The 26,724-nt window shown below is 35.9% G+C and overlaps 1 protein-coding gene across 1 annotated transcript; it reads right to left on the reverse strand.

The window, feature by feature from the left end:
* Nucleotides 1-19,919: 19,919 nt before the first annotated feature.
* On the reverse strand, nt 19,920-20,894 carry OR6Y1 (olfactory receptor family 6 subfamily Y member 1). The gene has a single exon (XM_077155709.1). It carries the CDS (start codon nt 20,892-20,894, stop codon nt 19,920-19,922), a length of 975 nt encoding a protein of 324 aa, XP_077011824.1.
* Nucleotides 20,895-26,724: the final 5,830 nt, after the last annotated feature.

Below are 26,724 nucleotides of genomic sequence, written 5' to 3' on the forward strand. Positions count from 1 at the left end.
GGTGCTCAATATTCTGTTGATTTCTTTCATTTTTTTGTCACCTTCATATTGGATTTTTTCTATTGATCTAACTTCACATTGACTGGTTCTCTACTCCGTTATCTCTGTTATGATGCTAAGTTATTGAAATTTTTTTTTCAGTTGCAGTTTTTAATTCTATAATTGCCTGTGGGTGGTTTTTTTTTTTGTAGTTTCCATTTTCTGTTGAGGTTACTTACCTTCTTATTCATTCTTAACACTTTTTCCTTGATATCAATGCACATTGTTATCATAGCTATTTTAAAATGTTGGTCTACTTATTTCAAATTTTGAGTCACATTGGCTTTAAATGCATTCTTGTTTGAGAATGGGTCATTTATTATTAGTTCTTTTTTATGAAATAATTTAGGATTTTAACTAGGACCTGATGAATATTACGTTGTAGAGATTCTGAATTTTATTATATTCATTTGAAGATCGTTATTGGTGTTTTTAGTAGGTAAGTAATCTGGTTGGATTCAAATTGAAAACTTGTTTGCTTGGGAAGTAATTCTTTTAAACTCTGGCTGCTTTTTTGTTCTCCTTACATATAGGTGATTTAGGGATCATCCCGAGATTTTGAAGAATTTATACATTTAATTTTAATCTCTTTCTCTCTTTGGCGTTTTCATATTGAGAATCCCCCTTTCACCTTCTAGCAATGTGTTTTCCCCAGACTCTGTACTGGAGCTCTTCATGCCTGAAAGTGCATTGGTTTTCTTTTTGCATTTCAGCCTTAACATAAATAGTGCTTACTGCAGTCTTCATTTAGGCTAAAAGCTGTGTTAATGGGAATCTCATCTCTTGTTCCCACCCTCTTCCAAGTATTGACTACTTTCTATAATCTGCCTGCTTTTATCCTCTCTCTCCAGTGCCTTCAAGTAGTTGTACTCTGTATTTTTCTGAGAATTTGTTGTTCTTGTTGATAAGAGGGTCCATCCAGGAGGGACTTATGCCAGATTGGAAGCAGAATTCCTATTTGCCTTTAATTTTATTATTTGTTTAACCACATGAATTTAATAAAATATTTTATGCAATTTTAATTTTTTCTAATGCTACTTAATGATTGATTTATTTGGAAATTAATGCCGAAAAAATAAAATTCTGTAAATATTTTAAGAAAAACTTAATTCAAGAAATTATGCATTTACAAATTATCAGAAAGTTTGAAGGTGTAAAGGATCTGTCACTGGAATTATTGATTTCAAGAACATGCAGTAGCGGCAGTCCACAAGTCAATACAATAATGCTGCTACTGCTTTTGGTGTTACCATTTTTACAGTTTTTTCTTAATATTTAACATAGCTGGGGGCAGAAAATTAGTCTAATTCCTATCACTCACTTGGACCTCCATTGTTTTGCTTTTCAGCAGGAGAAAGATAAAAGAAAGATGACCTCATTTTTGCCTTCCATTTTCACTACCATGATGGCAGAGGATGAAACTGAAAACAGGAGAAAGGAGAGCTAAGAAAATATGTAACTTGAACCCTGAGTGATATCATAAGCCTATGATTCAGCTCATTGCCTGCAGCTCATTGTTTTTTGTTCACGACGCATGCTCAGATGGATTTCTTTTCTTAACGTTCTTTATGAATACTATTTGGATTGTAGTTTTCTGTTTATTGTGGTACAATGAGACCTAATTGATACAGGAAATTTTTCAAGTTTTGCAGTCAGGGTTCTAACCCTACACCCCTTCCTTTGCTATAGGGGTGGGTAAAAAGCCCTGTGTAGTCAATAATACATGGTTCCATCGTCTAGCTACCTGGTCAGAATCTTGATGAAATCACATATGTAGGTGTGTGAGACAGGAATTCCTCAGCCTTTTGTTTTTTCCTGTCACTGAATGAAGCCTAGTCAAGTGAAAGACACAGAGAGAGAAAAAAAAACAATCTTTCATTCAAAAATATTTATTGTCTATTATTTATCACACAATATGTAGGAGGTAGAGATAAAACACTTAGAAAACCAGAAAAATATCCCCCCCAATCAAGGCAGAAAATAGACAAGATGTATAAAGGAGAGATGTTATCGTATGTGCACATATATCAGACTGTAATATATGTTAAGGAGAAAAGTTAAATTATGTTAGAATATATAGTCTTAGGAGATTGACATACTTCAGCAGTAACTTCTGGGGCAAGACTAAGAATAATGATGAGATTCAAGTACCTGAACTGTGCCATATCAGACAAGATCAGTCTTGAACTTCCCAGTTATTTAAGTGAATAATTTCCTTTCCTTATTCTAGACTGTATTAAATTTCTTTTATTTGAAAATCAAAGGTCCTAACTAACACAAGACAGTCTTTTTTTTTTTTTTTTTTTTTTAGCATGGGCAGGCATGGGGAATTGAACCTGTGTCTCCGGCATGGCAGGAGATAATTCTGCCACTGCCACCGTCGCACCGCCCACAGTCTTCTTTTTAATAATATAATTTTAAATATTTTTTCTTTGTCTACTTCTATCATTTATGCATGAAGTATGTTTTGTTAGCTTTTATAATACAAGGTCAAATGGAAGCATAAGTATCCTGTAATTGCTGCTTTCATTATACCAAGTACTCGACTTTCTTTTACAGTTCGTGAATGTTTTCTATTATTAGGCAAATTTTTCTTTTCAAAATTTTCTTCCTTGAAATCCCTAATTTAAAAAAATTTTAACCTCTACCTTTCATATATACCATTTTCTTTTTCTCACCTGCCATCTTCCTGCTTCCTTTAATACAATGCAATGTTTAAAAAAAATCCATACTCCTTGGATTGAAGAGAAGAACAATGGAAATGAAGACTCTTAATCACTTCTATTTCACAGAATCATGGAAAATGCAATTACAGGAATTAGAATTGATATCTTAGAGCAATTACCAGAGAATATAAGTAAAATCTTCACATATCGTGCATAGCGCACACTTGAGAGTGGTGCCTGCTTGTACAGGGAATGCCAACAAAGTCACTTTTAAAGTAGCATGAACCTGATGGTTTGGGAATGAAGCCAATGGAGGTGATAAAAAGCTTTTGAAGACAAACTTACTTGTGAAATAATAATCGTAATTTGAACTCAGTTTGCAGAACTTTCTCTGAATATGGAAATAAAGGATATCTGAGCATTTCTTTGGTGCATATATGAACCCTAAATGGAATATGTTTCATTTTAACTTCATTGGAAATCTAAGTTTGGGTCAACTGAAAAGTAATGACTATATTTAACTCCCTAGAATTGTGATCCCAAGTTCATGATAATGAGGTGAAAAGTTTGGAGACCTGCCTGAGTGTACAACAATTGTATCTGGATGTGAGTCTAGATATGTGACTAAGAGAAGCATTTTCAAATTTGTTCCTGTTTATCAAAAGAGTTATGTGGCACCAAGTCTAGGGACTTATGCAACAGCCTGTGGGAAAGTGTTTTTTAAGGAAGATACACTGCATCCAGCTGTCCAAGAAAGCCATAGTGTTAGTGGGTACTTCGATTTGGTAAATATGACGCAGTATATTTACCATCTCTGGAATGCAGTATACCAGAAATGGATTATCTTTTAATTGGGGATTTATTAACTCACAATTTACAGTTCTTAAGCTGTGAAAATGTCCAAATTAATGAATCAACATGAAAATGTCCAAATGCAAGATCTTGACATCCAGTATACCTCTGTCACATGGGAAGGCACATGATGGTGCCTTCTGGTCCTTCATTCCCAAGTCTCATTGCTTTCAGCTTCTGGTTCCAGTGGCCTACTCTCTGATCTCTTGGGGTCCTCTATTGGATCTCCAAGGCTTTCCTCTGTCATTTTTTTTCTTCTTTTTATCCTCCCACAAAGAACCTTGAATTGAGGGTCACGTCTCAATTGAAACAATCTAATCTAAATATCCCACCCACAGGACAGGATTAAACAAATATGGACTTTGGGATGATGAAATGGTGGCTCCATGGCAGAATTCTCATCTGCCATGCCAGAGCTCCAGGTTGAATTCTTGAAGCCATGCCAAAACAAAAACAAAGACAAAACAAAGAACATGGACTTTGTTCTGGGGTATATAACAGCTTCAAATCAACACACTCAACCCTCCAGACCCCACAAAGACATTCTTTCCATAGGCAAAATACATTCATTCTATCACAGTATCACCAAAGCTTAAATCATCTCCACAACTACTTTAAGTACAAAGTTTCTTCAAAATCAGTTATAGACATGGTCTGTCCTAAGGCAAAATTTCCATCTAGCTTTGGACCTATGTTAAAACAAACAGGGGTCATTGGTACCAAACACTTCTGAACAGCTTCAGGGCATATTTCATTAGGATTTTTTTTTTTGCTTCATTAGATTTTAAGGTCTGAAAGTCATCTATCAAATGATATTTTATCCTTGGGGCTTCAGAAAGTGGCAGTCCCACCCTCTCTAAATGCTTATACATTAGTCTTTCTCTCTCCAGACAATGGGGTGAGGGTTCCAAGATCTCTCAACACTGTGGGGATGGCCATGCTCTCCATTCCACCTTCTTTAAGCATTGGGGTAGCAACCTGACCCTCCGCTAAATATGGGGCACAGGCTCACCCCTCTCCAAACCGTGGGGTTCTGGCCAAGCTCTCCCCAATTCCTGGGGAACGTGTTCACTCTCTCTGAGCACTCTGGGGTGGCAGCACTCTTTCTGAACAATGGGAGGCAAGCTCAACCTCTGAAAACTCTGGGGCAGACTAACTCTTTCCACATGCATGGGTGGGTCCTCTCTCCTGGCCTGAGGTGTCATAGTTCCAGATCTTGGCTTTCATGGTTCTGCTTTTGAAGTCATTTTTCTTTAAATCTATCTCTTTTCTGTCCCTTTTAGTCCAGGTTGGCATTCAAACAGATCTAACAACAAACTTATCAGTTTTGCATGAGGCACACAGGGTCCCAACCATCAGACAATAGGACTTTCCACAAATCCTTTCTGGATAACTCTATCTCAAAGCCTGACTCACACTGAAATCACTGACTGATTACATTCTCACATCAGGCTCTATTCTCTGGGGACTCATTTTCCAGAACTCAGAATTTTCCAAAACATCAATTTCTGGTTTCTTTGTACCCAAGAGTTCAGTTCCCAGCTTATCCCTTTTCTCTCACATTTTACTACAAGGAGAAAACAGGTTGCATTTTCCACATTTTGTTTGGAAATTTCCTCAACTAGATATCCAAGTTTGTCACTTCGAAATTCTGCCTTCTATCCAACACCAGTACTAAATTCTTTGCTGCTATGAGATAAGGTTCACCTTTCTTCTAGTTAGCAATCATACATTTCATCATGTCTGTCTAAGACATCATTGGAAGTATCATTAGCATCCATATTTTTTACCACAGTCTTTTCAAAACAATCTAGGCTTTTCTATCAAGCCCCTCAGAATTCCTCCAAAATCTTCCCTTTATCCATTTATAAAGCCATTCTGGCCTTTTTGGTATTTGCAAACTCAGCAGCACCACACTTCTTGGCATCACAATCTGTTTCTGTTTGCTAAAGCTGAACTTAATGTACCAAAAAAGGATTGGATGGATTCACTTTTAAATAGGATTTATTAATTCATAATTTATAGTTCTTAAGCTGCGAAAATGTCCAAATTAAGGCATCAACAGGATGATACCTGGGCATCTCTGCTACATGGGAAACACATGGCCAACATCTGCTCATTCTTCACTCCATGGTCTCCTTGATTTCAGCTTGTGGTTCTAATGGCTTCCTCTCTGACTTCTGTGGGTCCTCTCCTAACATCTCCAGGGTTTTCCTCTCTCAACTCTCTTGGTGAATCTCGTTGAACTTTCTCATTTTTTCCTGTCTTTTATCCTCTTGCAAAGGACTCACATGAATTGGGTGTAACGGATTAAGACTCAGCATGAACTGGGTGGGTCACACCTCAACAGAAACAACCTAACAAAAGGTCCCACCCATAATAGGTCTATACCCATAGGAGTGGATTAAAAAAACATGGCCTTCTCTGTGGTATATGACAGCATCAAACAAGCACAGCTGCCATTAGGATGAACTATTGTGAGCCTTTGAAAATTGCTTTAAGCAGTAACATCATCTGTCAGGTCTCAGTTGATAGCCTGGGACAGCGAAAAGACAAAGACTAAATCAAGAATCAACTTATTTGGGAGTTTTTGCCACTCTGAGGACAACTGCTGGGAGTTACTGACAGGAATACCTCTGCTGGGGGGCCACTTATTTGGATCTGTAACAAATAGAGTTGGGTAAGGAAGACCTGTGGTTAAGGGCCTACAGTCCTCTTTGCTATATCCTTGTGAGTTAGTTATGAAATTCTGAGGGAGGCTATAGGGGGTGGATTTTTCCATTATTATTTCATTGAGGAGGAATAATAACAATTTCCAGGAAACTTGCAGATCTAGAAACCATGTTGGCTGAGTTCAGCAGCAAAGGACTTGAATCTAATTCAATTTTTTAAAATTGTGATAATGTGTATGTTTATCACAAAATGTCCAATTTTTGCCATTTTAAGTGAACATTTTAGTGATATTAATTACATTATCAATGTTGTGCAACTATCCAACATCTTTTATCAAGACTTTTTCATGATCCTGAACAGAAACTTTCTACCCATTAAGCAAAAATTCCCCATTTTCTTCCTCTCCTCAATAGATTTAATCTTTAATCTGCTTTCTGTCTCTATGAATTTACTTTTTACAGATATTTTATAAAAGTTGAATCATACAATATTTGTTCTTTGTGTCTGGCTTATTTCATACAACATAGCGATTTCCAAATTTATCCCTGTTGTTGAATCAACTCCATTCCTCTTCATGGCTAACTAGTATCCCATTGCATATATATATCACAATTTGCTTGTCCATTTATATGTTGATGGATACTTGGATTGTTATATATTTTGGCTATTGTGAATAATGATATGCACAGAGAGCTTAAATTTAACTCCATTTAAAATTCCAATGGAAAAACATGGTACATAAATGCAGAAGAAGCGTTTAATTCTTTTTTCTCTAACCCCACATATGCCACAGGTCAAAGCATTAGAGAATCATGGGGGGGTGGATGTAATTGGGGAACTGAAACAAACCCTTCAGGATGTAATGCACATGTTTGAATCCTTTTCCTCATACTTGAAGCAGACAAATGATTAGAGAGTTTATAATTTCCATAAAGCTAGAATACAAGCAGGGTAATACTTCTGTGACCTGTACTTCCTTCAGTTTCCAGGAGTGCTCTTTGCTGTTCTTCTTCAAATTTTGAGCTTTTAAGAGAAGAAATCACTATTTTCCTCCTATCTCATACTATGCTTTTCTTCTCGGTGCAGAAACTAAATTTGGTACTATAGATGAACATAGACTAAAAGAGGTAACTTTGCTTCCTCTTTGGCAGTGACAAAGCAAAACTTAATTAGCATGGTGAAGCCCAAGGAAGAAAATGGCTTCTACCTCACACACACAAAAAGACTTCAGAAGAAGACAAACCTGCATTACCTCTTATCACATGGGTTCTCCACCTTCATCTTCCCTTTCCTAATTTGCAACAGTTTTCAGCTTTCTAATGAGCCACCAAGGATTCTAAGATAGAAGACGAATTAATTGCCAATGCCAGTTTTAATCCTATTCCTTCTTATCATATTGGACCTGTGAGGGTTGAGACCCATGGTGTTTTGTGCATCCTCTTTGCTAATTGGAAGACAGGTGGAACTCTGCTAAAACAATGTTGCAATAATGTGTCTCTTGAGTTTTGGAAAATGTAAAGATCAATCAGAATGTTGGGGCCAAAGTCAATAAGGGGTAAAAAGAGAAGTCTTTCAATGATGCATGGGGGATATTTCACAGAATTCTCAGCAGAAGAGGTATGAAGACACAATTTAGGACATTGAGTTGCCAGTGTAGAAAGAAATTGATTATTATTTATTTTTAAGGTTCACTGGATTAGAACATTTTTGTGTTTCACTGATGTTTTAATAGTTAAATGATAAAGAATTTAGGGAAATTGTCTCTGGTGAGTTCTTTTATTTGGGAAATTGAGTGAATTCATGTTTATATTTACTGATGCGGAAGTTCCAGGCACAAATGATAATTTTAGAAATGCTCTAATTATTCCCTGAGCTTTAGTGTAGTTATTTACCGGTGAACAAAAAACCTGGGAAGGGGCAAGATAGAAATATAGATGGACTATTTAAGAAAAAGAGGGTAGTAGGGCTTTAGGAAGAAATAAAATGGAATGTCATCCATTGAGCTTTAATAGGTACTGGGAAGACAAATAATAATAAATAATAATAATTTATATTATTATATAAAATATTATATTATTATATAAAAATAAATAATAAATAATAAATGCCATGAAATATGCTCCCTAGAGCACTTGACACTAACTCTTGTCTACCAACCCTCTCTGAAGGATTCATTCCTATAGGGAGTCTTCCCTGGAGAGTTAAAATAGAAAGGGCAGATCCCCATAATGTCCTGTCAAGAATAAGCATTCAATATTTAGTTCCTTTATCTTCCACTCTTGAATGTCACATGAAACTATTTTCTGGTGGCAAAGGTATATTGGAAAAGTCTAATAACTGATAAGAGACTAAAAGAAGTGAGTGTCTAACTGAACTGTCTTTCTTTGCAGATTTTCTGCATTCTTTGGATCACTATCCTAACATTCTGTGAACAAATAAAAATTTATGCAATTTATGTTGCGTAAATCTCAGGAATGTGAAGCAAGGATATAAATAAAAAGTATTTCCCCTGGGGAAGATACCCAGGGCTTTTGCTTTGTGAGCCACTAATAAATATATTATGAAGAACAAGAGTAATGAGAAATGCAATGGTGAAGGCTTTATGAGAACTGGGGTCTGATTCTTGGTATGTGACAGATTAACATGGGTACTGCAATTATAGCTATGCAATATCATTTAGTGGATTGTGACTTCCATTTCTGATAACAGATATCTCCTTCCAAGGCTTGAAATTCCACCATCCATTGCATCAGTATAAATAATAACCTTTTTAGATACCTTTTAAAAAATAAGTATTTAATAGCTCATTTAACAAACACACTTTGAATAGTGATTTGATTTAGAATTTATGGGCTATATAAAATTACCATTATGACATTTACACCTTAGTTGATGCAGAAATAGAGGATATCCTCAATAATACTCTCTGGTATATGAAAAAGTTGTTGAATGATTTAAGAGAAGGAAAAGTTCTTATTACTCCTATATTTGAAGAACTGAGTAATCAGAAGTGGCAGCTCCTATTTGAGTGAATAAGTATGAGTGGAACGTGGATAAAAGCTTTCCAGGTGAAGGGAAAAGATTATCAAAAGCAGAGAGGCAGGATGCTGCAAGATGAGAAGACATAGTCACACCACGGAGAAACTATCACTTATTATTGGTGCATTTGGGGAAAGGTGAGAAAAGATGGCAAAGAAGGCAAGGTGACAGCATTAATCCTGCAAAGAATGGAACTTTGCTGATACAGTCTAAGAAAATTATGTACGGTAGACTACAAATATTCATAAAAACATATATTTACTAATGTAATTTATTAACAAGTGAACAAAATAATGAATGCATAAATGAATGGAAAGGGTGAATTAACTCAGAGAAAATTAGTAATTCTAACGACTGGTTTTCTGATCACTTTGATCCACAGGCATAGAAAAGTTTAATATTTTTGATTTAACTGATGCCTTGAAACAAGGAAAGAATTACGCCTCAGATGTGGAAGATTAGCAGTCAGTAGGTTATTTGAACAGAGTTACATTAGCCAAAGAATTTTTATTTGTAATCCATTTCTGGACTTTTTAAAATTTTTAATTATTTGGTTGTTTTAATTATTTGGCTATTTATTACTTTATTAAGTTCAAACTTGCTTTGAGTTGAACTAAAGGAAAGGAATTTGTCCTGATGTTTTCCAGGAGAAATTAGAGGAACTGAAATCTCTGGAGGTCAGGTGTGGCCAATGCAATCGTGGACTCTGCCAGAAACCCTGGGAAAAATGCTGTAGTGAAGAAATAAAATGACTCATCGTAAGAGATCTATTGTTGCTATTTTTACCTTTTTGAGGTTTAAAACTACAGTCATGCAGAAGTAAGCAACATCTTCTACATTCTCTAAAGACCCTTATAATTCACTTCTGTCAAGGAGGTCAAAGATAGTTAGTGAGTTTCACTGAAAGTATGAATAAAAGTCAACACAATATTATCGTCAATAAAATATGTAGGAATAGGAGTTGGGGTTAGATGTAGGTCTAGTAGTTCATGTGAAAATAAAATAATGAGATAAAGCAAATAACAACTTTAGATGGAAATATGCTTAATGGGAACCCCAAAGAAAACCCGAGAAGAAAAACCATCAGCCACTTCTTGAAAACAAAATAACATGAAATGGAGTGGGGGTGGAGGAATCTGACATTTACTGAAACATACAATGAGCACATGCTCTGCTAAATTCATCACAAAAGCCTAAGAGTGTTACTATAAAAATCTTTATTTTGCTTATGTGCAAACTGAGGTACAGAGGATTTTTTTAAGTCCACTACTTATCTACTTGATTATCAATTATAATATTCCATCATTCTCAGTTAGGTTATTTCAGTTTCTCCAAGCACAGGTAACCTAATGCTATAGTCTATCTGAATTTCTTTCTCCTTACCTGTAAAATGAACAATCCCTATAGTAAAATATTGTCAAAAGACTAAAATAAAATAAAACATGTGCATAAATTACTTAGCGAATTACCCCACAAAGAGTAAATATTCAATTAATCCTGAATACTTAATTAATTTTAAGTATTATTGACTGTTTTTTTAACGAAGACAGGCTCTGTTTTAGTCTCCTACATGTTAAAACAAAGCCAATACAGTGGGTTGGCTTAAACTATGGGAATTTATTGGCTCATGGTTTTGAGGCTAGGAGAAGACCAATTTGAGGCATCAGTAAAATGATGCTTTCTCCTACTAGACTACGGCATTCTGGGCTTGACTGCTGGTGACCCTTGGCTTTCCCATCACAAAGCAATGCACATGACAGTGTCTTCTCCTTTTTCTTCTGGATTCTGTTGACTTCCAGCTACTGGCTCCTTCCTGTGGCTTCTCTTTTCATGTCTAATTTCCTTTGATTATAAGGGGTTCAGCCATATTGAATTAAGGCTCACCCTTGCTCAGCTTGGGCACACCTTAGCTAATAACATCTCAAAAGGTCCTATTACCAATGGGTTCAAACCCACAGGATAAGAGGTTGGAACTTGAGCATTCCTTTGTGGGGGAAATAATTCAATCTCCAATGGGTCCAAAGGATCCAAGTGATTTACTCATTATCCCAAGGATTCTTTATGGGCCAAATAGAAATTGTGGGTGGTTAGCCCCTAGCTCTGATAATAGACATTTCCCAAGGCCACAAATTCCCTCTCTCCTTTCTCTCTCTTTCTATTTATTTATCTATCTTTAGTTAAAGGTACATTAAAGTGTTTCTTGGTATTTTCATGAAGTTATGCAACTACCATCACTATCTAATTCCATGACACTTTTAGTATCCCAAGGGAAGAAACCCTGTACTCTCAGGGTCACTAACCATTTACCCCAAATCTCCAACCTTAGGCAGCCACTAATCTACTTTCTGTCTCTATTGGTTTGCATATTCTGAACATTTCATAGAAATGGGATTATACAATTTTGTGTCCCTTTGTTTCTGGCTTCGTTCATTTAGCACAATGTTTTCAGGTTTTAATCATGTTGCATCATGTATCAATACTTCATTCCTTTTTATGGCTCAACAATATTCCGGTGTATGAATAGAATACATTTTGTTTATTTGTCATTTGACGGATATTTGGGTTTTTTCCACTTTTTCGGATATTATAAACAATGTTCCTATAAACATTAGTGTACAAGTTCTGGTGTGTAAATATGTTTTCAATTCTCTTCAGTAAATGTCTAAGAGTAGAATACTGGGTCATATCATGACTCTTTCACCATATGGTACATTTATGAGGAAATGCCAGACTGCTTTTCATTTTAATTCTCACCAGCAGTATGTGAGGGTTCCCATTTCTCCACAAACTCACCTGTCTTTTTATTACCTGTCTTTTTGCTCAGAGCCATCCCGGTAGATATAAAGTGGAATCACACTGTGGTTTGATTGGGCTTCCATAAAGACTAATGATGTTGAACATGTTCTCATGTTTATTGGCAATTTTTGGTGAAACATCTATTCAAATCCTTTGAAAATTTTTAAAATCAGGTTATTTTTGTTCATTTTTGAAGTGTAAGTCCTCTTTATTCTGGCTATAAACCCCTTGTATATATGATTTGCAAATATTTTATACATTCTTTGGAGTGTCTTTTTACTTTCTTGATGGTGTCTATTGAAGTGCAAAAATTTTTAATTTGATGAAGTCTAATTTATCTGTATTTTCTTTGTCATCTGTCTGTTTGGCATCATTCGGATCTAACATGGCTTTACAAAACTGAAAGCCACAAGTATTTATACCTATGACTTTTGCTAAGTGTTTTAGAATCTTATGTTACATTTCAGTCTTTTACCTATTTTCAGTAAATTTTTGTATATAATGTGGTGCAGAAATCTAACTTCATTGTTTTGCACATGGCTATCCAGTTGTCCCAGCATCATTTGTTGGAAACATAACCTTTCCCCACTGAATTGTCTTGGCACCATGGTTAAAAATCAGTTGACCAGGGCAGGCAATGGTGACTCAGAGGCAGAGTTCTCGCCTGCCATGCCAGAGACCCAGGCTCAATTCCGGGTGCCTGCCCATGTTAAAAAAAAAAAAAAAAAACCTGTTTATAAAAAAAAAAAATCAGTTGACCGTACATATTGTATTTATTTCTGGACTCCCAGTTCTACTCCATTAACCTTTATTTCTTTCTCTATGTCAGTAAATACTCTTTTGATTACTATAGCTTTGTAGAATTGTTTTATTTGCATTTTTAATGACCCATTGTTAGTAAATAGACATACAATGTATTTCGTATTTTGACCTTGTATCCTGCAACATTGCTGAACTCATTTATTATTTCTAGTAGTTTATCTTTTTCACGAATTCCACAGGATTTTCTATATACAAGATCATGTCATCCATGAATAGAGATAGTTTTACTTCTTTCTTTACAATGTGGACACTTTCATTTATGGCTTTTTTATGTTTGTTTGTTCATTTTGACTAATTATCCCTCCTAGAACCTTCCTGAAAATGTTGTTTTGTTTACAATTTTCGGGGAAAAGTTTTCTTTCTTCCACTTCTGAGTGTCCTGTCAGTTGTAGGTTTTCCATATATACTGTTTTTCAGATTAAGGGAGTCCCTTTTATTCCCAGTTTGTCGAGTATGTTTATCATGCAGGGTGTTGGATTTTATCAAATCCTTTTCTGTGCAGGCTATTATGTAATTTTTATCATTTATTCTACTAATGTGTTGTGTTATTGCATAGATTAATTTTTGGATACTAAATCAACCTTCAGTCCTGAGATTAATTCCACCTGGTTATGGTGTACAGTTTTTTTATATTTTGCTGAACTAGATTTACTAATGTTTTGTGGAGAGACTTTATGTCTATATTCATATGGGTTATTGGCCTGTATTTTTTTCCTTTGATGCCTTTGTCTAATTTTGGAATCAGGGTAATAACAGCTATATAGAATGACTTGGGAAATGCCCTACCTATCAAAATCCTGTGGGCTTCCTTGGCAACCATCTCATTTGCTAAACCACTTGCCACAACATTGACTTTTGGCTTAGTTAATACACAGCTTTTCATCCTTGGGGCAGCCACTTCCCACACCACCTACTAGCATCACCCATGCCAGCAGACCACAAATGCAAGCTGATCATCCCTATCGCACTCAGGCCCCCAGTCCCTTTTCCTGTCTGTGCATGTTTGTTTTAAACTAAACAATGTTTTCCTCCCATGGGAAATCTACTAACCTCTGCCTTGAACCATAATAAAGATATATATCCCCCTCAGTCTGCTTGGGTGCTGCCTACCTGCTGTTTGATCACCTTTCTCTCCCTGGGACTGTTGAATAATTCACTCTCTTTGATCACAAACGATTGTCTCAGTCTCCCATTGTCACACTTGGCCTCTACCTGAACACAGATTCTAAATTCAACTTAGCTAATTCAAAACAGGAAGGTTTCCTTCTTCTTCTATTTTCTGGAAGAGTTTGTGAAAGATTTGGTGCAATTCTTCTTTAAATTCTTGGTAGAATTCGCAAGTGAAGCAATCTGTTCCTGGGATTTTCTTTGTAAGTAGTTTTTTGATTACTAATTCAATATCTTTATTTGTTACAATTCTATTCAGATTGTCCTTTTTCTTTGAATCAATTTAAATAGCTTGTATTTCTCTAGGATTATATCCATTTCATCTAGGTAATCTAATTCATTGGCATGCAATGGTTCATAGTATTCTCTTATATTTCTTTCTATTTTTGTAATGTCAGTTGTAATAGCCTCTTTTTCATTCCTGATTCTAGTAATCTTATTTAGTCTTCTCTCTTTTTCTCTTGATCGATTTTGTGAATTTTGTTGACGTTTTGGAGAGCCAAACATTGATTTTATTAAATTTCTTTAATCTGTTTAAATTATTATTTTTAAATATTTTCAATTACAATTACAGGACAATTACAACATAATATAAACCCCATACAGAGACTCCCAACATAGCCCTACTCACCAGAAACTCAGATCCAAAAATTTTAACATTTTTTCACATTTGCTATATCATTCTCTCTCTCTCTCTCTCTCTCTCTCTCTCTCTCTCTCTATCTCTATCTCTATCTATCATTCTATCTAGTATAGATTTATTTTCAATCTGTTTTCTGGACACTTAGATATTGTTGTATACATTATGCCCCTTGAACACAATACTGTCATGCACATTTCCTAAGAACAAGGGTATTCACATAGGTAACCACCTTGAGTGCATTTATCAATTTCAAGAAATTTAACATTTATATGACATCTACAGTCTATATTCCATTTTTTCATATGTCCCAATAATGTTTTTTTTTAATCTTTCTTTTCTCCTCCCTTGCTAGATCCTGCCCAAGATTGTGTATTACATTTGATTGTCCTGATCTCTTTAATGGCTCTCTCTTTTTTCTTTTCTTTTCTTTTTTTAGTGTGGGAACATGTGTACAGCATAAACTTTCCCATCCTAGCAAATCCCAAGGATACTCTTCAGTGTGATTAATCACATTCATGATGTTGTACCACCCTCACCACCTTCCATTACTGAAGCTTTTCTATACCCTAAACAGAAACCCTATACCTATTATGCATGAGTTCCCCATTCCCCCTGCTCCCTGCCACCAGAAAGCTGTATTCTACTTTCTGTCTCTATGAGTTTGTATATTCTTTGATACTGTCTTTGTAGTTGTCAGGGAGCTAAGATTCAACACTCCAAATCTATAACAGTCTTGTTTGCTTTGATACCAACTTAACTTTGATACCATGCTCAAACTATATTCCTATAATCATTTGTCCTCCAACTTCATGCAGTTCTTGTCATAAGTTATGTATTTATACACTCTGAGTCCCAAACCACTGACTTATTATTACATTTTATGCACTTGCCTTTTAGATCCCATAGGAAGTAAAAACTGGAGTTACAAACCCAAAACACAGCAGTACAGGTAATTATATTATTCCATGTCATTACCCCTACTGGAGGTCTTTACTTCTTCATTTACCTTTGATCTATTCTTTCATGTCCTTTCTTTTCATCCTGCAACATGCTTTTAGTGTCTCTGGTAGAGTCAATCTAGAAGCTACAATCCCCTCAGATTTTGCTTATCTGGGGATGACTTGAGCTCTCTCTCTCTCTCTCTCTCTCTTTTTTTTATTTTGCATGGGCAGGCACTGAAAATAGAACCTGGCTCTCCGCCATGGAGGTAAAAACTCTGCCTGCTTAGCCACTGTGGCCCACCCCCTCCCCCTCATTTTTTAAAGACAATTTTTCTGGACATAGAATTCTTGCTTCAGCACTTTAAATATGCTTTCCCACTATCTCCTTGCTCTGCTAGTTCTAATGATAATTGGCCCTTAATCTTACTGGGTTTCCCTTGTACATGACAATTCTTTCTCTCTTGTGGCTTTCAGAATTTAATTTATCCTTGACATTCAATAATTTGATTATAATATGCCATGGTGTAGATCAATTTGAGTTTATCCTGTTTGGAGTCATTGAGCAACTTGGATGTGTGTGTACTCATGTCTTTCATTAAATTTAGGACCTTTTCAACCATCATTTCTTTGAATACTCTTCCTACTCCTTTCTCTCTGCTTTCCCTTCTGAGATTCCATAATATGTTTATTGGTACTCTTAATGGTGTTTCAGAGTTTCCTCAGCAATATTCCCAGGAATATGCCTTAGCTTTACAAGACCCCATGGACAACTCTTTCCCCACATTTTCCTTTTAGTGTTTTTGGTCAATTTCTTACTTGCTCTAATTATTAGTACTACATTGGGCAACTGTGACATTAAACAATTTCCATGGATTGTTTTTCACAATTACCACAGAGAAAAAACTGTCTGCAGTGAGCAGGCTCTGAGCTTTTTCAAATAATGACATTTTCTGCAAATGGGAATTTTTAGGGAACTGCCACCTTTGTCAAATAACAACACTTCTTTGGGGTTGGGGCTTTTGGAGATTTCTAAACCCATTTGGCCTCTTTCAGTGGCTGCTCAGCTGATGGATTTCATGGTTACTTTGATAGGAAGACTATAAGTTTTTAAGGCTACTATGCATCTGGGAGGAAGAATATGGCAATAAGGCAAGTTAAAATGCCACAAAAGTAATTGTTCTTACAGAGATTCAACAATTTCTCTTGAATAAATGCTTCTTTGACTTGTTCTGAAAAAGTTGACTTTGACAAATTCTGCCATGCTCTTATTGCTTTTATGGGGTAACAGATTTTCAGAGGTCCTTACTCTGCAATTCAAGAAGTGGAATGTCTTGCATATTCCTATGAATAAATAATTTTAAAAGTGACTGATAATATCTATTTGACTTCATTCAAAAGGGCTAATGGGAGAACTTGAAGAGAATTGGAAATTCTGCCTCAGGACCTGCTGCTTCTGAAATGGATATTCAGAGATTCCACAAACCCTAGATTCTGTTGATTTTATAGCAGAGGGATCCAGCTCAGACCCCTAGGATAGGATGGCTGCCTGAATGTACAATGACTCTAGCTAGGGTTGTTGTTTTTTTGCCTTATAGAAATGCTTATGATGTGAAAATTCTGTATCTCCTTTTCCTCTTGGAAACCTGACTACCAATAGGGGTCATTTACCATGAAAATGGTGCCTGAGCTTCTCAAAATTCATCACAAGTTTGCTAGACCATTAGTACCCAGAGAGCAGAGACTATGCATGAAACATGTATGTTTTGTTGTTCTTCTTATTATATATTAGAATGCCTGGTCTCATCAAGGTACTCAAGGTATGCTTATTTAATGAATGAATGGCAGCTTACCAAGTTCCTTAATATCTCTTGTCACAAAGATATGCTGAAAATCTGACAATTGTGATTGAATTCTAGTTCTTTCACTTGAGTGCCAACTTGAATAAACTAATAATTATCTGTGAGTGAGTCTCAAATGTTAAAAGGATGCGCCAATAAAACTTACTTTGGAAAGTGGTTGGGAAAATGTACATATGCGTGTGTGAAAAGTACTGTAAAAATTATTGTGGGGTGTGTGTGAAAATAATTCTTTCCAAATCCTCTGATTTACATAACATAGGATTTTCGTTAGAACTTCTGGTTCCCTGATTTATCTGGGGATATATACACCTTCCACATATTCCTTTACTCTTTTGGAAACCAAAGCCCTGGTAGAGAAACATGATTCTATCTCTCTAGGCTATTTGATCTGGTACAAACATTTAATTTGTATGTTCAGAACTAGGAAGCCCATTTTTGCCATAGTGTTAAGCCATTTCTTCCACTCTAGTCATAAAAAGTAATAAAGATGATGTTTTAATCCATATTTGCTGACTCATTTGTCTTTATTTTTCAACTGGCTCAGGAAGTTAGTGATAAGAGTGAATATATTTTTGGTGTTCAGTAAAACTCCCAACACAACATCAATTATGAATAACTATTTCAATCAGTTCAATTTTTATTGTTAATGCTTTTGAAATCATGAGAGTAGGTGGGTAAGTATAGCAAGACCAGGGAATGTTTTTTTCACCCATGCAATATTTTATGTAGGGTATTAATAATAAAGCTAATGCATATTCATTATAGAACTTTAAGAAAATACAGAAAATTATAAAATAAGCCATACCTTGGGAAAGTAATTTTAAAGTATCATTAAAACTCTCTCTAGGACTTTTTTGCATAAACAACAACCTAGCTATGCATCTGCTTACTTCTCTATAACTATATCCTAGTCTATATTAAACTGATTTTTATCAAAATTGAGAGTATGCCAGATATTTTTAAATTCTGTGTTTTTGTTTGACCATAACTAATTTTTCTTTAGAAACATTAATTTTAATATATATGCTTAATATTCTATCTCATCGCTGAATCATATTTTATTTAAACATCTTCCTGCCTTGGGATATTTATATTGTTTCTAATATTTTATTAGAAGTGCTGAAATGAACAATTGTGTGCTTAAATCGTCATGAATCATCTCCCTAATACAATTCCTAGAAGTGAAAGTAAGGGGTCAAAGGACCTAACTATTTCCAAATTGAATTCTAGAAGATTTGAAATAATTTATATAACTATAAGCAGTATGATAAAAGTTGTTTCATTATATACTATCCACAGTGGCTATGTTTTATGTAAATAAACAAACTTAAAGGTGAGAAAGAGTTTCTCAATAGTTTTAAATTTTTAAAAATTTTGTTTTTCTTTATATTATTGACTGATTTTTCCACTGAGACTTAGTTTTTTAAAAATTTATTTGAAAGGATTTTTATATGTATTATAAATATTTTCCAGTTTGTATTTGTTTAAATTTTATCAATTGTTTTTCAGAACCTCTAAAAATTATGAGTAAAATTATTTTTCTCTTCTCCTTTTACTTTTTTTCAGGAAAGTGAAAGTTTGAAAAAAAGCCCTTTCTAACCTGAGAGCAAAGGGATAGTTTTATTCTTTATATTAAACTCTTTATCTTATATGGAATTCATTTTGGTAAATTGTATGAATAGAGTTCGCTTCCTTCCTTCCTTTTTCATTTTCAAATAATTTTTGTGAAATGTTTAAGTATCATATAATCTCACTGATTTGAAATAACTAAAATAATTCAACTCATAGAGTCAGAATGGAGAATATAGGTTAACAGGGAACAGGGTGGGCATAAGAAATGGTAAGCTAAGGGTTAAAACATACAGGCTTCCTAGTTGGAATGATGGAAATGTTTTGGTAATGGATGGTGGTGATGGTAGCACAACACTGTTAGTGTAATTAACCGCAATGAAAGACGTATTTGAATACAACTAAATGTTGAAATGTTAGATCTTATAATTGGTAACAGAATAAAAAAATCCACGGGCCTACACTTAAACTGTGAACTCTAAATTAAACCATGGAAAATAGTTAAGAGTACAATAATGAAAATGTTCTACCATAAAACAAATATTCCACATCAATGCAAAGTGTTAATAATAGGGTGGTACATGGCAACCTTATATTTTATGCATAATTGTTCTGCAAACCCACAGTGTCTCTAACAAAGAAATAAAACTTATCTCCTTACATATCAGTAGAGGTTAATTCCTGGGAATATGGCTCTTTATCTACATTTGCATACACATACACACACACAAACACACATGGAAGAGCAGTGTTAAAGCAATGGAGGTTGATAGATAACCAAAGATGGGCATGTTAGAGGAAGCGTGTAGTATTCACATCCTGTAAATCAGTTCTACATGTTTCTGGACGTTTGTTAACTACTCACAGCCCCATCTTCCCTGGACCCACTACCTTTGCAAAGTATGGTCTTCTTGAGAGCTGCCTTAACTTCACGGTTCCTCAGACAGTAAATGATGGGATTGAGGAGAGGGACAATGACAGTATACAGCACAGACACCACTTTGTTGGAATTGTATGCATACATGAGCTTGGGACGGGCATAGGTGAAAAGAGTGGTGGAATAGAAGAGTGTTACAACTGTCAGGTGAGAGGCACAGGTGGAGAATGCTTTTTGGCGGCCCTGAGAGGAAGGGATCTTGAGAATGGTTGCTATGATGATCGTATAAGATGTAACCACTACAAAAAGGGGAACAGCGATTACCATGAGGGCTAAGAAGAAGTCCACCAGCTCAGCCTGTGAGGAGTCTTCACAGGAGACATTGAGGAGTGGAGAAATGTCACAAAAGTAGTGGTTGATGTGAGGTGTGCCACAGTACTGGAGTCGGGCTATGAACACCATCTTAACCATGGCAGTCACGAGTCCACAGAACCAACATCCGCCAGCCAGGACACCACAAAGCTGGTTAGTCATGATGACTGGGTACCGTAGTGGGTTACAAATGGCCACATAGCGGTCAAAGGCCATGACAGCAAGGAGGATGTACTCAGTGCAGACAAAGGTCACAAAGAAGTAAAGCTGAGTCATGCAGCCATTGAAAGAAATGCTCTTGTCATGGCTGAGGAAATCTGCCAGCATCTTGGGGCTGATGACTGTGACATACCACATCTCTAGGAAGGACAGTTGCCTCAGAAAGGAGTACATGGGCTTGTGCAGCTGCCCATCACTGTGAATAGCTAGGATGATAAAGAAGTTTTCTAGCAAAGTCAGCAGGTAGGTGGCCAAGAAAACAGAGAAGAGAAGTAGCTGGAAGGCTGGTCGTGTTGGAAATCCCAGAAGAATGAAATGCGTTGTTGTAAGATTATCTACCTCTAAAACTTTGGTGACCATAACTGGCTGTGGGAACAGACAAAATCAGTTTCTTGCATGTCCCAACCACCACCCTGCAATTATTAACATTGGTGGAGCCCACCACCAGCAAACTCATCACACTAGGAACCTACCCTACCTTTATATCTTTATTCCTCATAAATTATGGTCAGAAGCACATCTTCAGAGCATCAATGGACCTTCAAGAGTTTGTAGTTTAATTTTTACAAAAGGAATAACTTGTCCAAGGGTACAGAGGTGAAATTGGAAGCTCCAGATTACAGATTCTGAACTTTTCACAATATATTACTATTAAGTATAGGAGGATGGCTTCCATAGTACTCTTTCACTCTAGCCAGAACATACCCTTCTACTGAATAGGAAAAGGAGGCAGGAGACCTAAATGCTCAGTTTATAGGTATAACTTATATGACTCTGTATAGACTACATGACCACACTTGTCTGTAAAATGGAGAAATCTTCCTTGTTTTTACCTATCTAACAAGGTTGTAAGGATGGAATAAATTCATAGTTAAACAAGCATACAGGATTAATAGTGCAGAAAGCTTTGATGTGAATATTTAACAGTTTTTCGGAAAACAAAATTAAAAAGATAATTGGAAAGGTAATACTTCCTTTTATCCAATCCACTATGTAGCATTTGAGAAAGATTTATTCAAATCCCAGTTTTGTCTCTCTCTCTGGCTAAGTAAGTATGTTACACAGACTTCTCAAACCTTAGCTACTTTCATTTCTAAACTGGAGATAATGAAATTTTCTCACATTTTGTGAATATAAAATGAGATTTAGGGTTTAAATTAAATTCCAATGGATATTTACTCTTACTTTTCCAGGAAACTATACTTACTCCATCCTCACCCCCCCCAAAAAAAGCCTAAAAAATTGAATAATACAACCAATAAATACTGTTAATGAGACAGAGATAGGAGATTGTAGGACCTTTCCAAGAACCCAAACTTTGTCTGAGGATATTTCAGATCAAACAGGAAACCAAGGTGATTTCTACTATTAGTGATTCGTCTGCATTCCTTTAGAGTACTTAAGGGGCATGCATGATCTCTTTCTAGGTTGTGTTGAGAATCATTCCTAAGCCTATGAAATGGTGTTCCACCATTTTCAACTTCTCTTTATGTCTCACTGATTGAGTTCTCTTTCCTGCTCTTCTCTAAGCCAAAGTCACTCTTACTCTCCAGTTCTCAACAGACTTTATTTTGTAGTATAAATACATGGGAAAATAGGATGAGTGTTATTTTTTTCTCTAAAGAAATTGCCATGGGGCTAAATAACTGGAAAACCACTGCCTACTTCATTCACTTACTACATTCTACTTATATCTTGGCATTAGGATCCTAAAGAAAAGTGAATAGCCAACTCTTACTTATCCATGCTTAGAGAGGAAAACAGACACAGACAATCTAAAAAGGAAAATAATTTATAATGTGCATATTAAACGAATAATGCTGTTTTCTGCAGGAATATAGCCCCCAAATTCACCTATACACATGCATGCACACCTGCACACACACACACAAGGAAGTGCCTCCCAAACTTGCTCTCTAAAGCTTTTTAAAGTTCACTAGACAGTAGGACAATGGAGCTTATAAATGAGGCAAGGTTTATGAATCCAACGTGGTTCTTCAATCAGTCTGCTTTCTTTTACTCTCTGAACCAACTTGAAACCTATTTGTGAATAGTTCAGGCTCCCCCTCCATCCTGGATTTCTCTCAACACATCTCCATCCTTTCAAATGAACAGAAAAACTTAACATATTTTTAGCTACCGGTCCATAGTTACAGGATAATAGCCAAAAAAAGCAGTGTCTTTGAGCTCAATCCCTGAATGTATTTTTATATTCCAGAAAATTCCAGACAGGGCATTATACCCCAAAGTCTTCTCTTCCTCAATCTCCTCCCCATGCCTATTAGAAGAATTCTAGCCTAACTACAGGGATCTAAGAAAGGACTCTGGGAAACAGTTCAATGTATTCACAATACCTTAGAACTATATATTGGGATTCTCAGTATAGATGACTCAGATTTGGAGCTGGAAATAAAAAACAGTTCATTTAGGGCTGTGCAACAGTGGCTTAGTGGCAGAATTCTCGTCTGCCATGTGGGAGACCCAGATTTGATTCTCGGAGCCTGCCCATGCAAAACAAACACACACATGCACACACATACACAAAACGATTCATTTAATTTTAAGACTAAGATCATGTAAATGAAGTAGAGGATGTTTTCACAGAACTCTGCATTCATTCATCCATTTTTCATCTATTGCCAACAGAGAATCAGAAGTCTGGATGCGGTACCACCAGACAAATTAGCGCAAAATAAAAGCATAAAGAAATGAGAGAAAAGGGAGGATAGAAAATTACATGAAGGATATCTGACAGAGTGGTTTTATCAATCGAGCATGAAACTTAGTTTTGAGCGTTCTAACAGTCAAGTAAAAAAGAAAAACAATTAGAAGTACATATGATCACATTTGATCTTCAAACCTTCCCTATGAAATATATGTGTGTGTGTGTGTGTATGAGAGATATGATTGTTTTATCTTGACAAATGGGAAAATGAATGTACAAGGAAGTAAAATATTCAACCAATGTTCTTTCATATATACAATGTAGATACAGTAAGGGGTTCAGGTTTCAAAGGGATCAGGATTGTCTGAATGAGATCTCCTCGTAGCTTCCAGGATTGTTTAGACAGTCCATCTGGCAGACTTATGAGAAAGATGCAAGGCTCAGATGTTTAATGGCTCTCCCTCCAAAGGAAGCTCTGCAGAACTGGGTCCCTGAGGAGAGTGTGCTGAATTTGAGGCAGCATTTCCACAGCCACACATCATGTCTCGTGTTTGCATATTACTTTATAATAACTGGAAAGCACACTCATGTTATTTCATTTGATTTTTACAATTCAGAGCTTAGCTAGGGCAAAGGTCATTGTGCTTACTTGATCCAGAGGTACTAAATATTTAGCTCAAGTGATGGTTAGTTATTGGCAAAATTGAAATTAAATACCCAAATTCGTTTTTTATCATCCAATACTTTCTGTGTGTGAGTAGGAAGAGAATGATCTGTAAGTTAGGAAAGCTTTTCAAATAAGTCCATTTCATTTTTTTCTGAGCACTGAATTGTACCTTCAAAAAGTTTTTAAAGCACTCTATCTGAAGAATAAAAATTCAGAGAGTGAAGAATCAAAGGCCCAGAGCATGAGCCAGGTGAAATTTCCAGTCCTCTGGATCTAAAGCTTATTTTCTGGCAGTGGCTACAAGCCATGTCACTGTTTCTTGTAACCAACTTTCAGTTATCCATTGTGGACTTAGCTCATTCAGTAATAGAACTGCAAAACTGTTGGGATTTAATTTTACCCTTATTTCCTTTCAAGTAAGGAAAATGAATCCCAGAGTGCTTAAGGAACTTTCCCAACATCAAAATTTCCCAACATAGACTAGTACCAGGGTAGCAACTTATCAATGATAACCTTTTAGTCCCCAGCAATCTGGTTACCTTAAGCACTTCGTTCAACTAAATTCTTTGTACTGCTCAATTAATGAAAGTTCAAAATGGACAAATTGTCTTAAATTTTAGCTTGATTTGAACAGAATCAGAAAAATTAGTCCATATCTTGCAATCATAATTTTTTTAAATAGAGCTATTTGTTAGCTTTATAATTGATAGACCATTTTATTAATTATATACAGGGAAACATGTGTGCACACTTTGCTAAAGAAGTAGAAGGGGGAAAGTTCATTTCTAGAAACAAAGGATCTTAGTGCTGGAAGGAACCTAAGAATCATGAGGTTTTGACTCTTCATCAATTTGTGAATCTCCAAAGCATAGATCCAAGTTTTCACCTCTGACTTATTCTCTCCAGGAACAAAAAACTGATATCTACAAGGGCACCTGTTATATTTTTTAGAAACTTTTGATGAGAGATACATACTCATGGGTCCTGTTTCTATTTTCTGGAACTACAGAAGAATAAGCCTCAGCAATTTCTCAAAGTACAGCCTTTCACTGCTTGAAAACAGGTATTAAGTCCTTTCAATCTCCAATACCATTCCCTAAACTATTACCCTGGCCTCATATCTTTCTTTCTTTAGGCATTCAATCTTCTTTAGTCACTCTTTATATATCAGGTTATGGGTCCCCTAAAGTTTATGGCCATCCTCGTTGATTGATAACCAGTTTAACTGGGACCATTAGTGGAAAGCAACTTCAGAAGGCTGTGGAAAGTGCTATTAAACATGCACTTGGCATTTAAGACTTGCTTTCATTCTGAAAACAGCAAATAGGAACAGAGAGAGCAGGAGGCTGAGGCTGTGATATCCTGAGGAGGGGAGGGAAAGCCTAGGAGGTAAGTACAGTGCTCAAGATTGGACAGGGGAGGAATCTGCTCTGCTGATTGTGGGGAAGTGAGGGCAAGGGAGAGAACTGACATAGACAAAAACCTTCGGGAGTGAAGGCATTCTAAAACGTCGAGCTTGGTCTGGCCAAACGGAGGGCCCCAGATGTCTTTAAAGTGAGTCACAAGTAGTGAGTGACAGCTGTGGCAGAACAATCATTTGCATTTAATCTAGTTCCTCTACCAACTCCCACAGGTGATGAATAAAGGTATAGGCCAGTTTAAGGTGGACATGCTAGTCTTGAATCTTCAATAGCAAGGCGTTGCCTAAAGTAACACATTTTTACTTCTTGGAATTCATTTCCCCCTTTTCTTAGGAACAGCTGTGCATCAGTGCCATGTACACAGCACTTCCTAAATTTGCAGGACAGAGTAACTGGCTATCATGATTTGACCTCTCCGTAACTCTTGTTTCTACTGTGGCTGGTTTTAAAGACCTCAGGAAAAAAAAATCTATATTTTGTGTTTCTGGTCCACATTAATTTCTAAAGCCATCATCTATTAGAAGTCATTTTCTTTCCATCCAGGTGGTTTTGAAACAGTGAACAGTGGTTAACCCTATGGGTCTCATTTTGAACATGATTAATCTTTTTTTTTTTAGCTTTTCTCAGGTTGAGAATATATGAGACCACCTGATGCATTTAAAAATATTCAAAATTTTCTGATTTTGAATTATCAGGGTAGGAAGGGAGTATTGTCTTGTCCTCTTATGGTGCTATGAAGAGAACCGAAGTCTTTCTTTTTCTTTCCAGGGACTGTAAGTCATTAAACTTTCTGTAACCCCCACCACGTTTGGCAGCCTCAGGCCCTTATTTGATATAAACACACCTGCATTTTCACATACCTGTATTCCACCTACTACCCTTCACATTCACATATTCATTTGTGCACTCTCATATATCATTCCACTCATCCTCTTTGCCATTGTCTCTTTTCTATCCTTAAGTCAGAGAAGACGCTTGCACTCTTCACTTTATAAGGTAGAGAGTTGGGCTGATGCATTACATTTATGTCTCTTCAGGAGAACAGATAACTGGGCAATATTTAAAGACTCAGTCTATATTATCTAGAGTGGATGGGTTCTTACAGTAAAGTCTCAAAATTTCATGGAAACCCATATTCCACAATACCTCTAAATCCCTAAAATTTTTCATATAGCTTGATAAATAGAGGTGCATTGCTGAATTGAAATAAATCTGTCTATGGACCAAATCTGCTCCCTGTCTATACATGCATTACTCATTATAGGCTCAAAGGAGAAAAACAATTTTTGAAGATCAAAATAAAATGAAAGTTCTAATAAATAAGAATTTAGTAATTAAAAAAAATGAATACCAATCATTCTTTGCTTTCCTTTACAATAATAAAAAATTAAAAACTAGATAATTTTCTCATTTGGAAATGTCTGAAGATCTTCTTTG

Source organism: Tamandua tetradactyla, chromosome 4 (genome assembly GCF_023851605.1).
Source record: "Tamandua tetradactyla isolate mTamTet1 chromosome 4, mTamTet1.pri, whole genome shotgun sequence".
Classification (NCBI taxonomy): domain Eukaryota; kingdom Metazoa; phylum Chordata; class Mammalia; order Pilosa; family Myrmecophagidae; genus Tamandua; species Tamandua tetradactyla.

Bases quoted from the DNA above. Each gene is read 5' to 3' on its own strand.
- OR6Y1 (XM_077155709.1), bottom strand. From the start codon at position 20,894: ATGGTCACCAAAGTTTTAGAGGTAGATAATCTTACAACAACGCATTTC.